This window comes from Vipera berus, assembly GCF_964194415.1.
Source record: "Vipera berus genome assembly, chromosome: W".
Taxonomy (NCBI): Eukaryota; Metazoa; Chordata; class Lepidosauria; order Squamata; family Viperidae; genus Vipera; species Vipera berus.
In genome coordinates this window covers 59,005,610-59,029,699 of record NC_138210.1, presented here as the reverse complement: position 1 = coordinate 59,029,699, position 24,090 = coordinate 59,005,610, and the positions used below count along the sequence as shown (strand labels likewise).

The following is a 24,090-nucleotide window of genomic DNA, read 5'->3' as shown; positions in this document are numbered from 1 at the left end:
GTTTTTTCTGTCTTATTTGGTTTGGTATTTTAATTGTTCTGAAACTTGTTTTCTTTTTCTACTTTTTTATCAATATGTTTAAAAAAAACTATAAGTAACAGTATCAAAGAGACCTTAATACTAAATAATCAGCTTAAGATTTAAAATTTTATTTTACAACAGATGCTTTCATGCATGTGTACTGAGTTTTTCAGTATTATATTTAACATTCACTAAAATTAATATATTCTTTCCTTTAATGTTCTATTTAATTGAGTTTTAAATTTAACAACCCTATTTATTGTTTTAATATTTTACAATGTATTTTAACAGTATGTCTGTAAGATGCCTAGAGTTATCTCTGGTGAGACGGATGACATGAAAATTAAATAAATAAATATATAATAAAATAAATAAATATTGATTCTATATGAAAAACATATTTCACTTAATAACATTGATGTTCTAAAGTTTAATTAATACTTATAGTACATTTTTGTTGATTTTATTATCCACATTCAAAGTTATCTAAATATTAGAGTATTAATAATTCTCAACACTAAAAATATTATGCATTGAAATAATATAACATATTAAGATTTACAACAATATAATAAACATTTTAAGAAGGATTCAATATTTAAGATTCCATGAGTATATTCTATAATAAGCTAATTAAACTTATTACATTGCTGGTTTAAGACTTCTAAATCTTTCCAGAAAATTAATGAAAGTAAAAGTTCTTACATGAGATCTTCAATCAATGATGGTGGAGGGTCTTCCCTGAAACTTAAACCATTGTTCAAGAAAGTTGCTAGAGTTGCTATGCCACCAATTATAACACTCCTGATTCACAATATGTGTGCTGTGGTTTATCAGGAGTATGAATTTTACATTTCATATTATAAGCGTTGCATGCTTTAAAAGAGAAGAGCGCTACCAGCAAAAATATTACCAGCTCCATTTTCCGTGCAGGTTAAATCTTCCTTCTTCTTTGGGATTCTTATTCATTTGACAGAAATTTAATTCACAGATAATGTGATTAACCTCTTGTGATTTTTAAAAGATCCCTCTTTAGGAGTGAGCATTCAAAAAAAAAAGAAAAATCTATCCCAGATCAAGTTAAAAAATCTAAATCTGTTTTTATTCTTTCTTCACTTCAAATAGATACATATATTTTCTCCTTCTTTTTTACTTGGAAACTGAAAATCCAAGAGAGATGTAACCAATAGAAACATTATCAGTCTTGGGATAATTACCAACAACAACAACTTTATTTGTTAGGGATAATTAAAGAGTAACATATTGACTACTTCAGTCCCGACAGTATGTGAGGAAAACATGTTGTTTTCAACATTTAATGTACTCCAGCTTTGTCAAAAAGAACTGTATATTAGAAATATCCAACAGCCAAAAAACAAAAAAAGATGCTGGAAATATCTAGGCCATCGTTGCCCAACATGGCACCCTCCAGGTATATAGACTCCACAGCTTGCAGAATTTCCAGTCATTTATAAATAATTGGAGAAAATTATCATAATATTACTTGTCTGGGTGTGTTCAAATCAAATACTGCATTTTTTGCTTCCATTAAAGATTGGTGGGGGGATTGTATCTTTCCACCATAAGCAGAAGTTACCAATCCTCAGACATATACAGAAAAGCTAACCTGTTTCAGTCTTCTGCCTCACTTCTCTGAGAACTTAAAAAGGGAGCTGAATCTATATTTCATCCATAAGACCAACAGTCAGAAAGATAGATAGATAGATAGATAGATAGATAGATAGATAGAGAGAGAGAGAGAGAGAGAGAGAGAGAGAGATGATATATAGATACATTGTTGCAATATATTTATCATTATAAATATATACTGCTCAGTGATAATATATGGGGATAATATATGTACAGTACAGTTTTGTGGTTTTTGTTCTCTTTAATGCACAATTTTTAATGTTCTATTTATTTTTTGTTTTGTTTTTATATAATTTTTTTGGGAGTCTGTATTTTAATTTTTTGAATAAAATAAAAAGTTACTAAAAAATCAAATAGCGTTGACATCAAGACTGAGACCCATTCTCCAAGATAGGTCTGATTGATTACCTTATTGCCAGTACAGAGTCAGGGGCTTTTGCTGTCTTTGTAATGAAATGTAAATTTTTATGCCCATGGGTGCACCTCTTCAATCTCCTCTATAATCCTATTTCCAGCCAAAGTTTCAGAAAAGGAATCTTGCCCAATCTTGATGGAGGAAATACTATCCGCTGCAAGGAAGCATAATTTGTGAAATAATACATAGCCTGAATTCAGACAAGTCCCCCAACATGTCACCAAAGGCTGGGGAGGAAGAGCCAAAGTAGGAGCAATTTCTTTGAACTTTTGTACTTAAAGTGCAGTTTTAATGAACATTCAAAATTATCTTATCTACATCAGGATAGTTGCCTTGAATCTCTTTGGCCACTCTGTGTAAACCATGTGCAAGGAATGCAATATGAATCCTTTTTGGATAAATGAGTTTTAAGTCCCTTGGCTGCTCTAGTCATGTATGGAGAGGCATCTGTTATAAAAAGAAAGATATTGCCCCTTTTTATAGCATCTGGCCAGAGTAGTTTCAAAGAATCATCAAAGAGCATAGCAATAGTGCAAAACTCAACTTATGACCACAATTGAGCCCAAAATTTCTGTTGCTAAGCAAGACATCTGTTAAGTGAATTTTGCCCAATTTTATGACCTTTCTTGCCACTGTTGTTAAATGAATTACTGCAGTTGTTAAGTTACCAGCAAGTTTGTTAAGTGAATCTGGCTTCCTCATTGACTGTGCTCATCAGACTTTCACAAAAGTTGGTCACATGATCCCGGGACACTGAAACCGTCATAAATATTAGTCAATTGCCAAGCATCAATTGTGACCATGGGAATGCTACAACGATTGTAAGAGTGAAAAAGTCATAAGTCCCTTTTTTAATGCCGTTATAATTTTGAACGGTCACTAAATGATCTGTTGTAAATCAAGGACTACCTATAATTATTTACTTTTTGCAGAGTTTCACATCTTAGAAGAAATATTTCATCAGGCTTGTCGCATTTCAGAATGCCAGTAACACTGGCTACATGTCTTCCATTAACATCACTTATTTCATCAATTGAAATCTATATCTTATTGTTGCCAACAGCAGATCTTATCTTTCCTAACACATCTTCATAGCAGTCAGAGATGTAACTTTTCCTTACAATTGATTCATTTGGAATCAGGTGACTGGTGTACTTTCCCAATACAAGCCTGAGGCTAAAGGTAAAGGTAAAGGTTCCCCCGCACATGCGTGCTAGTCGTTTCCGACTCTAGGGGGCGGTGCTCATCTCCGTTTCAAAGCCGAAGAGCCAGCGCTTGTCCGAGGACGTCTCCGTGGTCATGTGGCCGGCATGACTAGACGCCAAAGGCGCACGGAACGCTGTTACCTTCCCACCGTAGTGGTCCCTATTTTTCTACTTGCATTTTTACGTGCTTTCGAACTGCTAGGTTGGCAGAAGCTGGGACGAGTAACAGGCGCTCACTCTGTTACGCGGCACTACCTAATTTACTTAAGGGAATATTTGAAGTAACCATCATCATATAGAGATCCTTACAAAATACTGACTGGGTATATGATGAACCTGCAGTTTGAAGAGAAGCTCTTTCAAAAAGCAGTTGTCATCTGTTCTCAGTGAAGATAAATCTTGCTAAACAACTCTTGTTTCGCAGTGTCACAATGTTGTTGAATAATAAAACACTTTTGGGCTGATTCCAGCTCTCATGTGACCCCCCCACCACCTCCAACACACACATTCTTGAGTAGGGGAGCAAATAAAAACAAAACAAAACACTTTTCTTTTCAGGCCTGATCATGGAGAAACCTTTGCCCTCTCCCTCCCTCCTTCACATATTCCTGAGTTGAGGGGAAAATAAGAAACAAAAAACAAAACAGGTAAATTCTCACCTTTTTTTTTCAGGCCTGAAAGCCATCTCCCTCACAAACACACACACACACAGTGACACACACCTGAGTTGGGGAACAAATAAGAAAAAGAAAAGAAGCAAATTCTCACCTTTTTCGTGCATGGTCAGGGGGAGAAGCCTCTCCCCCCCTCTCTTTTACTGGTACAATAAAATTAAGAACTTGTAATTCCATCAATATTGGTAAGGTGTCCTGATCTGATCCAGGAAAGCAGACACAAACTACGTTATTGCCACCACGATCTTTCACATATGGGATAAAATTCTTATGCTGAAATACAGTATTTCCCTTTCACCAAACTAGCACTTCTAATTCAAACCATACTATCTGTCTGTCTCTCTGTCTATCTATCTATCTATCTATCTATCTATCTATCTATCTATCTATCTATCTATCTATCTATCTATCTATCTATCTATCATCAATTAGACTTTCACGCCTATCTTAAGAAAACTGAAGATAGTTACATTTGATCATCTATCTGCGGAGTCAATGCAGATATTTGGGGGAATTAATATGGTATTAGGCTGTCTGCTACTGTGCAAATAGGAGAATTGGCTAATCTACAACAAACCAAAATCATATTTTTGTAATGGAAACCAGGCCTGGGAGAGAAATGAGACATTCTCAAATACACAATGTGAAGATGATCAAAGTAGAATTGTTTCTTTATTCTGGTAAAATATGTTGGGCTGTATATTTTAGGTGTCTTTCATGTGTAGGTCAAAAGGTTGGGGAAAGAAGATGTAAAGCATAATTTTTTGTTACTGATTATTTCAATAATAAATGTTCTTTCTAAATGATAGACTTAATAACAAAGATAGACTTAATAATTGGAAAAAAAATTTCTCCCACTTATGCTCCATTGTCCAAAGCACTACACCCAAAGGACTTGCATAGACATAGCCATTTGCATGCAGTGGGGGGGTATAATCAGTGGTGGGATTCAGCTGGTTTGCACCAGTTCGACAGAACCAGTAGCTAATTTTTTGTTGCCGAGTCCCAGAACGGACTTCTGGAAATGGCATCCATGTAGAGAACTGGCTGTTCACATATTTGAATCCCACCACTGAGTATAATGTTTAAAATATTTCTTTTATTAAAGTAAAGATAGTAATTTTCATATTCATACAATACTATTAAGAAAAAAGTGGGTATGGAAATTCTCAAAAATGGTGTAAATTAAAAACAAACAACATTTTCAAAAATGTTGACCAAGTTGCTGAAAACTCTTCTTTTTCTGCCTCTGTCTTAGGAGAAAAAAGAATAAATTATTTTTTTTATAAGTAACACATATTGGCAATCTATCTGTTTTCTTTATTAAGTGTAGATTTATTATTCATTCTTATCAGCATGCCCACATTCTTAAAGTTTTGTTTAGTTCTTATTCCTGGCAATATAGCCAAAGGGATATATGTTGTCTTGACTAACAATAATCATCCTCAACATATATTAGCAATCATATGGCATTCAGTCCCATATATGATAAGCTGATGATGTCAGATTTTTATGGCTGAAAGGGTTACATATACTGTAGAATTACATATACATACTTGTATTCATGATATTCACTTGGAAATATAAAAAATACCTGAATCCTAAAAACCAGGATTCCAGAATTTGCCAGAATTTAGTGGATTAATATATTATCTGACAAGGTGAGTAAAGGAGGAGAATGCAATTCCTTTCTCAAAGGTATGTGATGGTTAAAGTAAATTTTCAATGATAAGACTGAAATCCTAATTTTCTTAAATGTAATTTCTGCTGTTAAAGTCTCAAAAGAAGTTTCTGTCAATGAAATTTGAGATATATTAATATATTTGAAATAATTTTAAGCAACTACTGAGTTACTTCTTTTTTTGATTGGAGCAGCTCTTTTGTGTGTATTTTGAACCTAATTTGTTCTATTTCTAGTGTGTGTGTGTGTGTGTGTGTGCGTGTGTGTAACTGTATTTCTCAGGTCTCAGCAAAGCAGTTATGGTTAAGTATCTTGATATGTTGGCTTGTTTTTGTCTTCTAATTAACAGTACATGGGATTGCCAGCAATCTACAATCCTGAAACAGCCAGCTCATGTCATAGATAGCAATAGTGTTTAGACTTATATATTGTTTCACAGTGCTTTACATCTCTCTCTAAGCAGATTTACAGAGTCAGCATATTGCTCCCAACAATATGGGACCTCATTTTGCCAACCTCGGAAGGATGAAAGGCTGAGACAACCTTGAGCTGGTGAGATAAACCTTTCAAATTAATAAATAATAAGCCATGCCATGTGCAATGAGAAAGTTGGGCAGAACTGAAAGCAGCACAATGCCCCATTCAAGAATGACCAGAACACTTGCATGAATTTGGGGGAAACAAGGCTTTGTGGGTACTGTCTGCAATTGGCAGATCATTAGACCTATGAAAGGAGATGGAAGTGGGCTGCAATTAGGACTATCAGCTTCCATTCTACAGTTCATTCATTTCTATCAGCTATGCTATTGTCCAAATATTAGAGTCACATGATCATGCAGGACAGCAGTGTTACAGCAACATCATCCTAGTACAACATGTACTAGGATGATGTTGCACCTGGCCTCTCTACAGAGCACAAGCTTGAGGAAGGATTGTCTTGGATGTTGCTGTTTTTTTAAAAAAAATCTTGTTCATTGTGTTTTTCTTTTCTTTTCAAATGAGATAGAAACATTTTTTCTATCAGTCAAAACAAATTTTGTGCAATTCTCCTGGGATCCAGGTAATTGCAAACCTATTTCATTTTGAAAGGATGGTTATTAATTTGTTTATTTCAACCAGAGAAAGAATTTTAGTGTCCAAGAACAAAGCATGAAGAATATTATAAATATCTCAACTTCTTTCATGTTAGGTAAAATAAAAGCACTACAATTATACAGCAGAGTCTGCAGAAGCTTCTTTCTCTTTTCTAAGGTTTGCTTTATAACCACCTTTTACCCAAATACTAATATCACTGTCATCAAAGAAGCAAGAAGAATTTAGGTGTCAAGGAAAGACATGGCTTTTCTTCAATAATGTTAGCTTTAATAATTGTCTCACTAGTATTATTTAATCTCCCACTTTCTAAGTCTCATGACATCAGATGTAGAGTTCAAAGTCCTCATAATCCACATCATATGTACTATCAGTCAGGTGATGTCATTGTGGGTGGGATTGTCACTCTAGCTGCTTTCTTGCATGCTACCATTGAGTTCAGCAAACTCCCACCACCTCCGTTGCTTGAAGACCTTATGTAAGGATTTTGTGCTTAATTTCATGAATTCTAACTGTATAAACTCCTACAGATCATAATTCAACTAGTCTCTCTGCTTTAAAATGTATCAAAGCATTGTAGATTTGTATAATTTTTACTTCTTTCCCCGGCCAGTTAACCAATGTTTAATGATAAATCTGCGTCAGAATATTAATGAGAAAATGTCATTGAAATATTTAGTGTTTTATGTAGATAGGTTTGGCAAATATTAATAGTCTGCATCTTCCCTGAGATTTTTACACATTTTTCCTTGTGGTTATCTTCCTCTTGATTTTTACACCATTGAGATAATTGTAATAAAATGTGGCATTTGTTCATACTTTTTAAGATGTAAATAGCTATTATTAAGATGTATGATGAATATATTTGTCTATGGAGATTCTCAGTCATCCAGATCATGGTTGTCCCAAAGGTGCTTTTTCAGGAGGCAACTGAAGTTCCTTGTTTCTCTTTGAAGACTTTTTGCTTCTCATCTAAGAAGCTTCTTCAGCTCTGACTGGATGATGGGGGATGGAAAGGCAGCTGGTCATTTGCATTGTTTTAGAGAATCAATGAGGCCACTTGGAGGTTTATCTCTGTCATCAGGGTCACAGTGCAAATGGGTATAGAGCCTTCTTGGAACTGCTGAAAAGACTGTGTTGTAGGCTGGAGACAGATGATGTACCTCTCCCTCTGTTAAGAAAAGGCTGCTTAGTTTTGACATAGATGGCCTCTTTGACCCCTCTTTCAAACCAGTTGTCCTCTCTTTCCAAAATGTGGACTTTGCTGTCTTCAAAAGAGTGGCCTTTGTCTTTTAAATGCAGATGGACTGCTAAATCTTGTCCTGATGGGTTTGTTCTCCTATGTTGTGCCATGCATTTATGAAGTGGTTGTTTTGTTTTGCCAATGTACAGTTTTGCACATGTCTCACTGCACTGTACTCCATATACCACATTGCTCTGTTTGTGTCTGGGTGTTTTTTTCCATGGGATGGACAAGCTTCTGCCTTAATATTCTGGGGTTTAAAGTGTGCTTATGTGTTGTATTAGCTGAAGAACCTCCTGAGCTTTTCAGATATCCCTGCAATATATGGAATTACAACATTGCTTTGTTTATTGTTCTCTCCTTTGTTTGTTATGGAGGAGCTCCTGCTTGGTCTTTTTTGGAATTTGATGAAGGCCCACTTGGGATAGCCACACATTCTGAGGGCTTCCCTGATGTGTTTTAATTGTTTTTCTTTCCCATCTTTGCTGGTAGGCAGGCTTTCAGCTCAGTGGTGTAGGGTTCTGATAACTCCCATTTTGTGCTCCAGTGGGTGGTGAGAATCAAAATGTAAATATTGATTTGTGTGTGTGTGGGGGGGTGTTCTGTAAACTTCAATGTTAAGGCTTCTGTCTTCCTTAATGTGTGCTGCACAGTCCAGGAAGGCTAGGCTATTTTCTTTAACATCTTCCCATGTGAATTTGATGTATCTGTCCACAGATTTGATATGTTTGGTGAACACTTCCAATTCTTGTGTTTTGATGTTCACCCAAGTATTGTCCACATACCTATACCAGTGAGTGGGTGGAATTCCTGTGAAGGAGTTTAGGGCTTTGGTTTCTACCTCTTCCATCTAGAGATTCGCCACAATGGGGGACATAGGTAAATCCATGGCGCAGCCACATTTTTGTCTGTACAAACGTTCATTGTATTTTAAATAGGTAGTGTCAGGTAGAGGTCCAGCACGGCACATATGTGGTCTGGGCTGAGGTTGGTTCTATTACTAAAGTAACAGTCATTTCTTCATTACAGCTTCAGTTGCTGAAATGCAGGTGAAGAAGGAAGTCACATCATAGGAATATATTATTCCATATCAAAGAGCCAAAAATGATTTCCAAAAATAAAACACTAATGCATGGATGATGTAGTTAGTTGCAGTAAAATTGATGTTTTGCATAAATATGTACACATGTAATTTCATTGTATGAAATAATTGCTTTATGAAATCTTGGCTGCATTAGTTTCATATACACACTAATAAAAATAAATATTCTGAGGCTTATAAGATGAGATGAAATGATTACTTTTTTCTGTAAAAAACTTTTAAACATTTATATGACATTGAATTTATCTACTATTTCAGATTAATACCTAAATATTACCAAAATATTGTGGCTCTGGCATTTACAGTCAAGGAGATCAATAAAAACTCAGAGATCTTATCCAATGTCACTCTTGGTTTCAACATCTATGACAGTTACTTCAATGCACAGAAAACATACCATGCCACAATGTTACTGATTTACAACATGAAGAGCTTTTCCCCCAATTACATCTGTGGTATCCAGAATCATCTGACTTCAATAATTGGGGGACTAGATGCCAAAACCTCCATTGACATTGCAAATCTCTTGGATATCTATAAAATCCCACAGGTAAAGTACATCAAATTGAAAGCACACCTGACTTTTTAGAACTTCTAGATTTCAAAGGCAAAAATTGGGATTCTTCTAAATATTATTGTACCTTCTTCTCTGTTAAAATCCTCTTATCCCACTTTTTTTTAAAGAAGGCTCAGTTAGAGATTTTTAATCCAAGGAAAAAAGCTACTACAGTATGAATGAAAAATTTGCACTCAAATTAAATGACCTGGAAATATTTCCACAGCCATGTGAGAACTCTGTAGACCAAATAGCAGCATAATTTAGTCTCACAAAGATATTATTAAATAAACTTTCGTGATGTACATGCCATTATTCTAGAGATGAGTACACAAACTAGATAATAAAAAATAGGGAAGAAAGTATGGTGTACATCAACTACAGTTCCTGTAAAAAATATGAATAAATATTTTATCTATGGATTAAATGTATTTCTATGCCACCACAATAAAAATATTTTTGGAGGTTTATGTAGAAAATATACAATATAAACCCTGCATAATATAAATAATAAAAACACAAGTAATACAAAAATAAAAAGAAGAAAGGATTAAGAAAAATGGAAATATGAAATCATGTCAGAGAAAAGGCTGTTCAAAATAGTGCAAGAGCTTTTGAAAGATTTCTGCAGGAACAAGGGCCACTTTAAGATTCAATTCAATTCAGGATTTTCCCTATTTTGAGGTATTCATGGAGGTGAATCTGTAAACCAAATTCATAATATCAAAAAGGAAAGGGGGCTGCTCTGTACAACGGTAATTCTTACAATTAACCAGAGTTGTATACAAAACTGCCACATATTTCTGGCATACAAAAAATAGAGTAGTCAGAATATCAGCTAGCTAACATTTCTTGAAGTATTTCTCTTAAAGCATAACTCTAAAAGGCATAATTATCAAACATACATACATCCATTCATTCATTGATTCAATTGATAGCACTACATTGTATTTACAATTGCTGAAAACATGCTGTGTGTGTGTGTGTGTGAATGAAGAGATTAGCATGAATGTAATTTTTTTGAAAAGACAGTCAGAATTTTTTTGAATGATACCATATTTCATCCTTTTTCTTCTCTTTTTTCTTATTAAAGAGAAAACTTGTTTGGACTCCTCCTATTTCTCTAACACTGGACCTTGCCTTGTTTCTCTTTTTTGTCCTTTCATTCTAACTTTAGCAATGCTATGTTTTGCTCATTCACATTCTTGTTTTGCTATACAAATGTATGAGCAGTTTCAAAAACTGGAAAATAAAAATTAAATGCGATTCTGTCCATCCTTTGCTCTCAATCCTTATGCAGCTCATCTATGGCTCTAATCCCATCATGAATTATAAAGCACCAGGACTTTCTTTCTTCCAAATGAGCCCACTGCAAAGACTTCAACATGAAGGGATTCTGTCTTTGCTTCTCCATTTCAGGTGGACATGGATTGGGGTTATTGTCATGGATAATGATAATGGAGAAAGGGTTATAGACATTATTGTTCCATTATTTTCCCAGCACAACATCTGTTTTTCATTTATAGAGAGATTCTCAGAATTAACACATATTAATGAAATGTATGACATGTTCAAGCATGGTGCAGAAATACATGATAAAATTATGGATAGCAATGTTAATGTTCTAATATTTTATGGAGAAGCTGATACTATGGTAAGGCTGAAATGGCTACCATATTTATCAAAAAAAGAAAACATAAGAAATGTTGCCAAAGGTAAAGTGTGGATATTAACAGCCCAGATGGAAATAAACTCACTTGTGTATCAGAGAGATTGGGATACTGACATGATGAATGGTGCTCTGTCCTTCACAATTCATGCCAATGACCCACCAGGATTCCAGAAATTTATTAAAAATAGAAATCCTTCTATGACAGAAGATCGATTTATCAAGGATTATTGGCAACAATCCTTTGCTTGTATATTCAAAACTTCAAATATAGGTGAGATAGCTGGTGATATTTGCACAGGAGAAGAGAAACTGGAACATCTTCCTGTAACTTTTTTTGAAAGCAGAATGACTGGTCATAGCTACAGTGTTTATAATTCTGTCTATGCAGTAGCCCATGCCTTGCATGCCATGATTTCATCCAGATCTGCCCAGCAACCAATGGCAAATAAAAGAAGACTGAAGCTTCAAAAGCAAGATTCCTGGCAGGTAAAAAAACTGAGTATCATATTGAAGAAAAACATTATTTGTATAAAGGAAAATGATCCCAGTAACATCAATTAGAGGAATTAATTGTGATCTCCTTTCCCATTTCTGTAAAGGACACCAGGTTCTCTCTTTTGATTAGCCATGATTTCTACTGCACCAAATTCTTCTTAGACTTTTCCTTTCAGAATTAAACAGCACTTTCTAATCTTTGATCTTTTCTTTTCCATCTAGCTGCACTTGTTTTTAAAAGGTCTCTCATTTAATAACAGTGCTGGGGATCTGGTTTCTATTGACTACAAAGGAGAGTTACTAGCTGGATATGATATACTGAACTGGATTGTTTCTTCTAACCAGTCTTTCAATAGAGTTGAAGTTGGGAGGGTAAACCCTGCAGTTTTTTCAGACCAAATTTTCACCATAAATGAAGATGTCATCACCTGGCACAATTGGTTTAACCAGGTGGGATACTACTTCTGGGAATTTATACCAAATCTACTTTTTAGCTCACTACTTTTTTGGCTAGATGAATAACTGAGACCTGAACAAATAAGAACATGTACTACAAATGCAACCAATAATGTCTACAAAGTTATTGCTTTAGTTGGGTTTCTTAGGAATTCATTATTTAATATGATGAAAGAAGATATTTGATATGAATTGGAAGGGACCTTGGAGGTCTTCTGGTTCAACCCCCCTGCTTGACCGTAAGACCCTATCCAATTCCAGACAAATGCCTGTCCAAACTCTTCTTAAAAATCTCCAGTGACAAGCCCCCACACCTTCTGGAGGTAAGCCATTCCATCTCCACAAATTTCTCCTTAATTTTAGGTTGGATCTCTTTTTGATAATCTTTCATCCGTTACTTCTTATCCTGCCCTCAGATGTTTTGGAGAATAGGTTAAGCTTAACAGAACTAATGGAACAATGTTTTTTAGAGTGGTCAGAAGAGTACCAAAAATAAATTCTGATTTTTTTCTACTCATCTCATGATACCAATTCTTTATTGTGAAATCAGTGAAACTGTGTACATTGTATGTAATCAATTTATAGAATAGGAAATAATTTTTAACACAACTGAATATGGCCAGTGTGGCAGCTTCATCATGTTCTAGTTTACCTTTAAATAATAGCTGAAAAGTAGAACTTAACAGATCCTGTTGTAAGAATTTTATACATATGATAGTGCAGGAAATTTAATGCCCATTTCTGTGAATAATCAACAAGTATCAATATAACCGGAAGTCAGCAATTAACAATTTGCTAATTGAATGCTTTTTTTTCATGTTCAAAGGGCTTCCCAGAATCTTCAAGTTTGTTACTCTTTAGACTCAAATTGTTCTTTTTTTGCTTCTGCATTTGGTTCCAGACTGTTTCAGTAGGTAGAGAAAAGTTGCTATCCTGGTGCCAGCAAGAAAATAAAAAAGGCATTGTGTGACATCCTGACAAAGGACTGATCATGTGACCTAGCTAGAGGTTAATTGATTACAGGTAGAATTCAGTATAGGACCAAACTGGGTTTGAAATGTCCCCTGCTAAGGGAGGTAGTTGTTAAGTGAGTTGCACCTGATTTGATGACCTTTTTTGCCACAGTGATTGCATGAAACACACAGTCATTAAGCAAATACAGCTTCCCACATTGGACTTTGCCTGTTGGACTCTTGCTGGGTGATCACTATTGGAGGTCATGTGATTGTGGGACACTGCAATCATCATAAATACATACTGGTTTCTAAGTGCCTAGGTTTTGATCACATGACCCTGGGGTTGCTGTCACACTGGAAGTGCCAGGGCTGGGTATAAGTCACTTTTGTCAGCATTGTCATAACTTCAAACACTCATTAAAACAAGTGGCTGTAGGTCAAGGACTGCCTGTAGTACTTACAGTTCTTTCATTATAGTAGAGTACGTATACTGCTGAACTTGGATACATTGCATAAAATGGGTTAAAGATTATTGTTGTTGTTGTTTTAACCATTCAGCCATGTCTTACTCCTGGCAACTTTCCTTTCCTGATTTCACATTGGAAAATTGTATTCAGTTCTTTAACTTCTTCCTTATTACCTTTGGATTTGGCAGCCCTTTGCTAATCAGCTATATTTTTGGTGTCATCAGATAGCCACTTGTTCATTCTCTTTGGCTTTTGGTGTGACACATATCTTCTCACAAGACTTTCCTCCAACATCATAAAATCTCTGACTACTAAAAGCTAGACCTTGCTCTTCTCCAGTAGATTGCATCTAGCCTGGAAGGCCCACCATTGGTATCCATATCTGAGTCATGAGTGTCCTGGTGAAATATTGTCATAAAATGTTCTGGTGAGATATTTTAAAGATAGTATACCATTATTTCCCTAACTCTCCCCATTTATCCAGGCTTGGGACCAGCATATAATTGATGAATCAACTATAAGGCTGGGTTAAACATCATTTTTATGTAACCAAAAATGATCAGTGAAGCAACTTCACGATTGGCTGCTGGAGTTCCTCTTTAATAATAGCTGCAAAGTGGAATAGATTGTCATAGTAACAGTTATGCATATTTGGAAAGGCTGAAAATCTGATGCACCTTTCAATAGACAATACTGTGCATAGCAGGCCAATGCCTACATAAGTAGATTATTGCATTTAAACAACTTTATAAATTAAATGCATACTAACTTCATTGTAATTTCTTTGTTTGATGCTTATGAGCTGTTGAGTTGGGCAGCATACCAATTTAACAACTTATTATTAATTATACCCTAACTCAGAGGGTATAATATAACTCAGAGGGACGCGGTGGCTCAGTGGGTTAGGACGCTGAGCTTGTCGATCAAAAGGTTGGCAGTTTGGGACTTCCGGTGGCGGCGCGGCGCCGAAGACAGCCTTCCCGGGCTGCCCGCGGCTCAGCTGTTTGTTTTTTCGCCCGAAACAGCGCCGATCAGCTGTTCGGGCGAAATTGAAGCCCCCTCCTCGGGAGAAGAGGAGGGGGTGAGGCCCCAGGTAGGGGTAGAGTTCTCCGGGGCCGCCTGAGCTTGGAGCTTGGGCGGCTGAAGGATTGAACTCCCCCGAAGCCTGGGTTGCTCCCAGCTGGCCGGCGTCTCTGCTCCGAACTTCTTGGAGCAGAGCCAGGCGTCTGCGAACCATCCCTGCCTGAAGAAAGGACTATGATTTAAAGGAGCAGGCAGAGCGGTACAAGAGGTAATGGTGAAGAGGATTATTTTACTATACTCTCTAGCTTTTTGGACTTTTTAAACTTTAAGTGAAAGTGCGTCATAACTGAGGACTAAAAGATGGCGGTGAAACCTCCCCCTAAAACTCTTCGGAGCGGTGGATCTTCGCCGGTGCAACAATCATCACTACAGGCATTACACCCTCCTGAAGTGCTGACATCGAAGGATTTACAAGATGCTCTGGATAAACTTTTGGAATCAATCAATCAATCAATGGGTGATAAATTTGCACAGATGGAGGAGAAATTGGAGAAATTGGAGGAGAGAATGGAAGAGAGGATGGAACAGAAGTTCAGCGTGATGAAGGTAGACATTTTGTCTTCAGTGCATAAAGTGGCGGGATGTGTGGAAGAATTAGATGAAAAAATGGATGATCTGGCTCAAAGGAATGCTATATTAGAAGTAAAAGCACGGGAGAATGAAAATGCAAGAGAAAAAGTGGAAAGGGAGTTAAGTCTAGCCCAATATTACCAGATGCAGTTTGCTGTCAGAATCAGAGGTTTAAAAGAGAATATTAAAGAAGATTTAAAGCAGCTGATTTCTGAGGCTCTTGAAGGGGTATTAAAGCAGCCAGCATCTGAAATAAGAGCAGCTATGGATAAAGTGTTTCGGGTGAATTCATGGATTGCCAGACAGAGAAAATTGCCTAGAGATGTGGTGGTTTATTTTGCAAAAAGAGAGATTAGAGATCAAGTTATACAAGCTGCCTATGATGCTAAAGTGGTGATTGCTGAACAAGAAGTCTTGGTTTTAAAAGAAATTCCTCCAAGGATTTTAAGGGGAAGGAAGGACTATACATTTCTCGTGCATGAGCTCAAGCAAAGAGATATAAGGTTCAGATGGGAGATTCCAGATGGGCTGATGGTGATGCATGAAGGTAAAAGGTATCGGCTGATTACTGTGAAGCAAGCGCATGATTTCTACAATAATGTCTTAAAAGCAACCCCATTAACACTTCTGGAAGCTGGAAAGGGATCGGGAGAAGGAGAACATCAAGAGGATGAAACAGAGGAAAGTGGTGTTGGAGGAGATCAAGTTACAACTTCTCTGGATGATCCTAGAGAGCAAAGAGTAACGCGTGCTGCTTTAAAACGAGCAAAGAAAATAAAAGAACAAGATCAGCAAAAGTCCTCAGATTCTTCACAACGTACATATAGTCAAGCTGTGGGAGGAGCACGGCCTAAAGAACTTAGTCCTATCAAAGCTGTGCTCCAAGAGCTTTGGGAGGATATGCATGGCAACTAAATTTTTAACCTGGAATGTTAATGGACTAAATTCACCGCAGAAGAGGAAGAAAGTTTTTCAATATTTAAAACAATTTAAGATAGATGTTATATGTTTGCAAGAAACGCATATTAGACTTTTGGATCAAAAGCATTTATTGAACTCGAGACTGGGTACGCAATTTGTTGCCTCTGCAGAGAATAAGAAAAATGGAGTGGTTGTTTATGTTAAAAGTGCCTTAACAGCCGACCTAATTGAAGCAGATAAACATGGAAGATATGTTATGATTGAGCTGTTGTTAGAAGGTAAAAAGACGCTTCTAGTTGGATTATATGCACCTAACCAACAACAAGCTGATTTTTTTAGCTTACTCCACACAAAGCTTACCCAGTTGGATTATAAATCTTTTATTTTTATGGGAGACTGGAATGGTGTTTTGGATGTACAGTTGGACAAGGCTGGAGCTTTTAAGCGCATTCCAAGTCATGCTAGACTGCCTAAATCTTTTTTTGAAATGAAGGATGACCTGGAATTGCGAGATATTTGGCGTGAGAGACACTTACAGGAGAAGGATTATACTTTTTATTCTGACAGACACCAATCTTTTTCGAGGATTGATTTTATTTTGTTGACTAATGATTTTTTTTTGAGAACTAAAAAGGTGAAGATTTGTGCAAGAACTATTTCTGACCACAGTCCAGTTTGGTTGGAGATTGATAAGGAGAAAAGAGACAGGCGCTCGTGGCGTGTAAATGAGAATTTGTTTAGAAATCAGAGAAACGTGGAAGAATGTAAACAGAGGATGAAGGATTTTTTTGAGATTAATATGAATAAAGGTACCTCTATGGACATGGTTTGGGATGCTAGCAAGGCCTATATGAGAGGGGTCTTGATATATATGAATAATAGACATAGACGTGCAGTGGAATCTAGAAGGAAAGAATTGGAGAATGAAATAAAGGAAAAAGAAAAGGCTTTGATTTTGAATCCAGAGGATGTGATGCTTAAGGAGGCTATTAGACTGCTAAGAGGAGAATTTGATAAATTAATGGCAGATCAAGTGGCAACCAATCTGCGGTTTGCTAGGCACAATACTTTTTGCAATGCCAATAAACCAGGCAGATGGTTAGCTTATAGACTGAGGAAAAAACAAAGGGCCTCTAATATAGACAAGATTGAGTATAAAGGTAGGGTTGTGTTTCAACAGAATCTTATTAAGGATGCTTTTGTGGATTTTTACTCGAAATTATATACTAAAGAGGAAATTAATGTAAAAGATATCGATATATATTTGGAGAATGCTAGCATCCCAGTTCTTACGCAAGTACAAAAAGAGGGGATTAATCAATTGATCACAGAAGAAGAAATTCTTACAGCAATTAAAGAACTGAAGGTGGATAAAGCGCCAGGTACGGATGGCTTGACTGCGGTCTACTATAAAAATTTACAATTTGAGATGATAAAGCCGTTAAAGGAACTGTTTCAGACAATTCAGAGGGGGGGAAAGGTGCCACCGTCTTGGAAAACAGCATTTATTTCTTTGATTCCGAAGGAAGACCAGGATGCTACTCAAGTTAAAAATTATAGACCGATATCGCTTTTAAATACAGATTATAAGATATTTGCTAAGGTTTTGGCTAATAGACTGATGAGGGTTCTGCAACAGGTGATTCATGGTGATCAAACGGGGTTTATTAGTGGTAGGCAAATGAAAAATAATGTGAGACATATAGTTGATGTGTTAGAGTTTTTGGAAAGGCACAACCAGATCTCTGCAGCGCTAATCTTTTTAGATGCTGAAAAGGCCTTTGATCAATTGAATTGGCAATTTTTGTTGAAAGTTTTAGATAAAATGGATTTTGGGGAAAAATTTTTACAGCCGATTAGGGCATTATATCAAAAACAATCTGCCCGTATTATAGTTAACAATAGCCTGACGGCAGTATGTAATATTGAGAAGGGCACAAGGCAAGGGTGTCCGCTATCGCCCTTGTTATTTGTGTTAACATTAGAGATACTATTGACTAAGATTCGGAGCTCGGAAAAAATTAAGGGGATACAAGTTGGAGATCAGGATTATAGGTTGAGAGCATTTGCAGATGATCTGGTTGTTACAGTGACCCAGCCAGAGAACTCTGTTGTGGACCTGATGGAGATAATAACGCAATATGGGAAGGTTTCTGGATTTAAAGTAAATATTCAGAAAACTAAAATTTTGGCTAGAAATATGACAATTTCACAGAAGGCTCTCTTAGAAGGATTAACTGGATTTGAGATTGTTAAGAGGGTTAAATATCTGGGGGTGATTTTGTCGCCCTCTAATACAAAGCTATATAAAAATAATTATGAAAAACTATGGGGGAAAATTCAAAAAGAATTGGAGAGCTGGCAAAAATTGCAATTGTCTTTGTTGGGACGGATTGCAGCAGTGAAAATGAATGTCCTGCCCAAATTTTTATTTTTATTTCAAATGATACCGATTCTTAAGAAAGATTCTAATTTGGAGGAATGGCAGCGCGGTATCAATAAATTTGTGTGGGCAGGGAAAAAGCCACGAGTTAAACTTAAGATTATGCAGGATACTCGTGAGAGAGGTGGCCTTAAACTGCCTAATTTTAAATTATATTATGAAGCTGCTGCATTAGTAGGAATAAGTGATTGGATTAATTTGACGCAATCGAGGTTATTAAATCTTGAGGGCCATGACTTGTTGTTTGGCTGGCATGCATATTTGTTGTATGATAAGAAGGTAGATACTGTGTTTAGGATGCATATTTTAAGACAGGCATTGCTGAGAGTTTGGAAGAAGTATAGACATAAGCTAAGCAGCAAGATACCATTGTGGGCAATTCCAAAACACGCAATAGAAAATATACATGCTGGTTTCAAACATGACGCGACTACGTACAAGGAAATTTTAAGTTTCGAAAGGAATGTTTGGTGTTTGAAATCATATAGCCTCTTGCGAGAAGAGAAGGTTGTTCAAACTTGGTTTCAATATATTCAACTACAGGCCAGGTGGAAAGAAGACCAGAAAAAAGGATTTACAATGACTGATGAAAACTTGATAAAGCAGATTAGAAATCAGGGATCAGCACATATTAAACGGATATATCTTGCATTGATAGAGATTGACTCAGAAACAGAGCTGGTTAAGGATTGTATGATAAAATGGGCCCAAAATATCCAGGAAGTTATCTCAATGGACACGTGGGAAAAGATTTGGGTGAGGAACGTAAAATTTACTCAAGCTCAAAATCTAAGAGAGAATTTTTACAAAATGTTTTATAGATGGCATTTAGATCCTAAAAAGCTTGCAAGTATGTATCCGAATTATCAGCCTAAATGTTGGAGGTGTGGTGAGGAAGATGCAACATACTTTCACATATGGTGGACATGTAAGAAGGTTAAGGCTTTTTGGATAAAAGTCTGGTGGAATATGCAGAAGATTTTTAAACAGAGGATAAAGTTTTGTCCGCAACTTTTTTTGTTGGGAATAATTGCAGACGCTACAGTTGTGGACACCAAGCTGATGTTGAACTTAATTACAGCGGCAAGACTTTTGATAGGCCAATACTGGAAGAAAGAGGAACTGCCGACCATAGAAGAGTGGACTTTAAAGGTTTCCGACCTGGCAGAGATGGCGAAGATTTCGGCCTATTTGAAAGATCATTCGCAAGAACGTTATATTATGGAATGGAGAAAATGGATTGAGTTTATCCAGAACAAGTATAGGGTTAAGAAGTTTTATGTAGCATTCGAATAAGTCTTCTTTCGTTTTCTTTTTTCTTTTTCTATTTTAGTTTTTTATATATATTTAATAGTGCTAAGGTTTGTTTTATCCTATATAAGCTAGAGAGTGATGGATTTTAGAATTTATAGTTGTTAGTATATGGTTGTTTATGATTGCTTTTTTTTTATATACCTTGTATTTAGCTCTGGGAAGTCGGGGGGGGGAGGGGGGGAGGTAGGGGGGAAGGAGGGAGGGGGGGAGAGGGGAGGGTGGCGGGGGGAGGAGGGAGGGGGAAGGGGGGTTTTTTTAAAGGAAAACTGTATTTTAAAACTTTTCAATAAAATAAAAAAAAAAAGGTTGGCAGTTTGGCGGGTCGAAGCCCAAGTGCGGCATAACAGAGTGAGCGCCTGTTACTCATCCCAGCTTCTGCCAACCTAGCAGTTCGAAAGCACGTAAAAATGCAAGTAGAAAAATAGGGACCACTCCGGTGGGAAGGTAACAGTGTTCCGTGCGCCTTTGGTGTCTAGTCATGCCAGCCACATGACCACAGAGACGTTCTCGGACAAGCGCTGGCTCTTCGGCTTTGAAACGGAGATGAGCACCGGCCCCTAGAGTCGGAAACGACTAGCACGCATGTGCGGGGGAACCTTTAACTTTACCTTAACTCAGATTAATTTGATAACATAGAATTGTTCTTTGTCTGTTTGAACTTCAGTCCCAGCCTGTTTCAGTATGCACTGGGAGTTGCCGTCCTGGTTCCAGCAAGAAAATCAAGGAAGGGGAGCCCTTTTGTTGCTATGACTGCATTCCATGCCCAGATGGAAAGATTTCAGAGAAGGAGGGTAAGAGATGTTAGGTTGGGGTTTATCTCATCTGATGGTAACAGTTTCCAAATGCAACCTTGTACATGCGAAGGCTCTTTTTGCCCAGTATTTTGTGCAATATTTTAAACTGGATTGAGATACTGTAGCATTAGGTCTTGCTGAAGACACATCAGATAACCATTATTATCCTATCTAGTTCAAATGCAGAGATTATATGGCAAATTATATAAAGTATTAGAATTCTAAAGACTTTTTTGCATGCAAAAGTTTTGAAATTAAAATACAACATCACTACCATTAAACAGATTGTTTAAAGAGTTAGAGCATTCTTGAAATATTCAGATTAATATTCAAGTGTTTAATGAACTGGAAATAAGAATGACCTATTCTTAAAATACAGTGCATTCAGAAAGTGTTCAGACCCCCTTCATTTTTGTCAATTTTGTTATGTTGCAACCTGCTTCTACCGTTGTTGAATTTTTCCCCTCATTAATCTATGCTCAGTATATGACAATGTGAAAACAGAATTTTAGAAATGTCTATAAATTTATTTTTAAAAGAACCTGAAATATTACACTGACATAAGTATTCAGACCCTTCACTCAATACTTCATTGAAGCACCTTTAGCAGCAATTACATTCTTGAATCTTCTTGGGTATGATGCGACAAGATTTGCACACCTGGATTGCAGGATTTTCTGCCCTTCTTCCTTGCAAATCCTCTCAAGCTCAGTCAGGTTGGATGGTGATTGTTGATGGACAGCCATTTTCAGGTCCCTCCAAAGATGTTCAATAGTGTTCAAATCAGAGCTCTGGCTGCACCACTCTAGGATATTCACAGAGTTGCCATTCCTGCGTTGTCTTGGCTTTGTGCTTAGGATCGTTGTCATAATGGAAAGTGAACCTTGGGCTCAGTCTGAGGTCCTGCGTGCTGTGGAACATGTTTTCATTAAGGATATCCCTGTACTTTGCTCCATTCAGTTTTCCCTCAACCCTGACCAGTCTCCCAGTTCCAGCTGATGAAAAACACTTGCACACCATGATGCTTCACTCTTGGAATGATATTGGGCATGTGATGAGTGGTGCCTGGTTTCCTGCAGACATAATGTTTAGAATTGAGGCCAAACAGTTCAATCTTGGTTTCATCATGCCAAAGAATCTTGTTCCTCACAATCTGAGAGTCCTTCAGGTGCTTTTTACAAACTCCAAGCAGGCTTTCATGTGTTTGGCACTGAGGAGAGGTTTCCATCTAGCCACTCTGCCATAAAGCCCAGATAAATGGAGGGCTGCAGTGATAGTTGTCCTTCTGGAACTCTGTCCTATCTCCACACAGAATCTGTGGAGGTCAGTCAGAATGACCATCGGGTTCTTGGTCACATCTCTTACTAAGGCCCTTCTCTCCCCCAATTGCTCAGTTTGAATGGGCAACTGTCTCTTGGAAGAGTCCTGATTGTGCCAAACGTCTTCCATTTGAGAATTATGGAGCCCACTGTGCTCTTAGGAACATTCAGTGCAGCATAAATTTTATTCTGGACCTCCCCAGAGCTATGCCTTGCAATAATCCTGTCTCTGAGCTCTGCAGGCACGTCTTTTGACCTCATGGCTTTTGCTCTGCTACAGCATGCATTGTCAGCAATGAGCCCTTCTATAGAGAGCTGTGTGCCTTGCCAAATCATGTCCAATCAATTTAATTTATTACAGGTAAATTTACCAATAAGGGTATAGAAACATGTCAGCAACAATCAAGACAACTGGGAGGTACCTGAGCTAAAATTCAAGTGTTGTTGCAATGGGTCTAAATACTTATGCCAATTTGATATTTCATTTTTTTCTTTCTAACAAATTTACAGACATTTCTAAAATTCTGTTTTCACTTTGTCGTTATGGGGTTTTGAGTGTAGATTAATGAGAAAAAAATGAATTTCAACAACTGTAGAATCTGACTGCAGCATAACAAAATTGACAAAAGTGACAGGGGTGGTCTGAATACTTTCTGAATGCACTGTATGTAAAGAATATTATTATAAAGTAAAGCAATTACTTTATATTCTAGAGGTGGTCTTGAAATAATTTTATTTTTCAGATTCAAATGATTGGATTGATATATTGTAGTATTAGGGCTTGCTAAAGACAAATCAGTTCAAATGCATAGATTATATGGAGAATTATATAAATAATTAGAATTCTAAAGATAATTTACTTATTCAAATTTTTGAAATTAAAAGACGTTAAACAAATTGTTTAAAGGATTAGAGCATTGTTGAAATCTACAGACTAATACTTGTTTAATGAATTGGGCATAAAACATTCTAAATATTTTAAAACTATGTAAATAATATTACTGATATACTTTATATTCTACAGATGGTCTTGAAATGATTTTATTTTTCAGATACAAACGATTGTTACTTGTGTCCAGAAAGAAGGTATCCAAACAAGAATCAGGATTCCTGTATTCCTAAAACATTGACATTTTTATCTTATGAAGAACTTTTGGGGATCATTTTAGTCTCCTTTGTTCTTTTCTTTTCTTTGATCTCGGTGGTGGTGCTTGCAATATTTGCGAAGAACCACAACACTCCTATCATCATTGCCAATAACCGAGACCTCACTTACATTCTCCTCATCTCCCTCCTGCTCTGCTTCCTTTCTGCATTCCTATTCATTGGTCATCCTGAGAAGTTGCTATGTCTCCTGCAACAAACGACTTTTGGGGTTGTCTTTGCAGTGGCTGTTTCTTCTGTGTTGGCAAAAACCGTCACAGTGGTTCTGGCTTTTATGGCCACCAAGCCAGGATCCAAGATGCGGAAGTTTGTGGGAAAGAGATTGTCTAACTCCATTGTCATTTCCTGTTCTCTTATTCAAATAGGTATTTGCATGACATGGCTAACAACCTCTCCCCCATTCCCAGACACTGACATGGATTCGGTAGCTGAAGAAATTATTCTGCAGTGCAATCAAGGTTCTGTGACTATGTTCTACGGTGTCCTAAGCTATTTGGGCTTCCTGGCTGTTATAAGTTTCATAGTTGCCTTCATGGCCAGGAAATTACCGGATACTTTCAATGAAGCCAAGTTCATCACCTTCAGCATGTTGGTCTTCTGCAGTGTTTGGATATCCTTTGTTCCAACCTACCTGAGCACCAAGGGGAAGTACACGGTGGCAGTGGAGGTATTTTCCATCTTGGCCTCTAGTGTTGGTTTGCTGGGCTGCATCTTTCTTCCTAAATGTTATGTAATTGTTTTAAGGCCTGATTTAAACAACAGGGAAAATTTAATAAAGAGGAAAAAATACTGATCTT

General features: G+C 36.8%; 1 protein-coding gene across 1 annotated transcript; it reads left to right on the top strand.

The window, feature by feature from the left end:
• Nucleotides 1-7,100: 7,100 nt before the first annotated feature.
• LOC308676328 (vomeronasal type-2 receptor 26-like) lies at nucleotides 7,101-24,086 on the top strand (the record flags this gene model as incomplete). Its single annotated transcript, XM_081342139.1, has 6 exons — nucleotides 7,101-7,216; nucleotides 9,342-9,633; nucleotides 10,940-11,797; nucleotides 12,029-12,178; nucleotides 20,681-20,807; nucleotides 23,278-24,086. 6 exons carry the CDS (start codon nucleotides 7,101-7,103, stop codon nucleotides 24,084-24,086), a joined length of 2,352 nt encoding a protein of 783 aa, XP_081198265.1.
• Nucleotides 24,087-24,090: the final 4 nt, after the last annotated feature.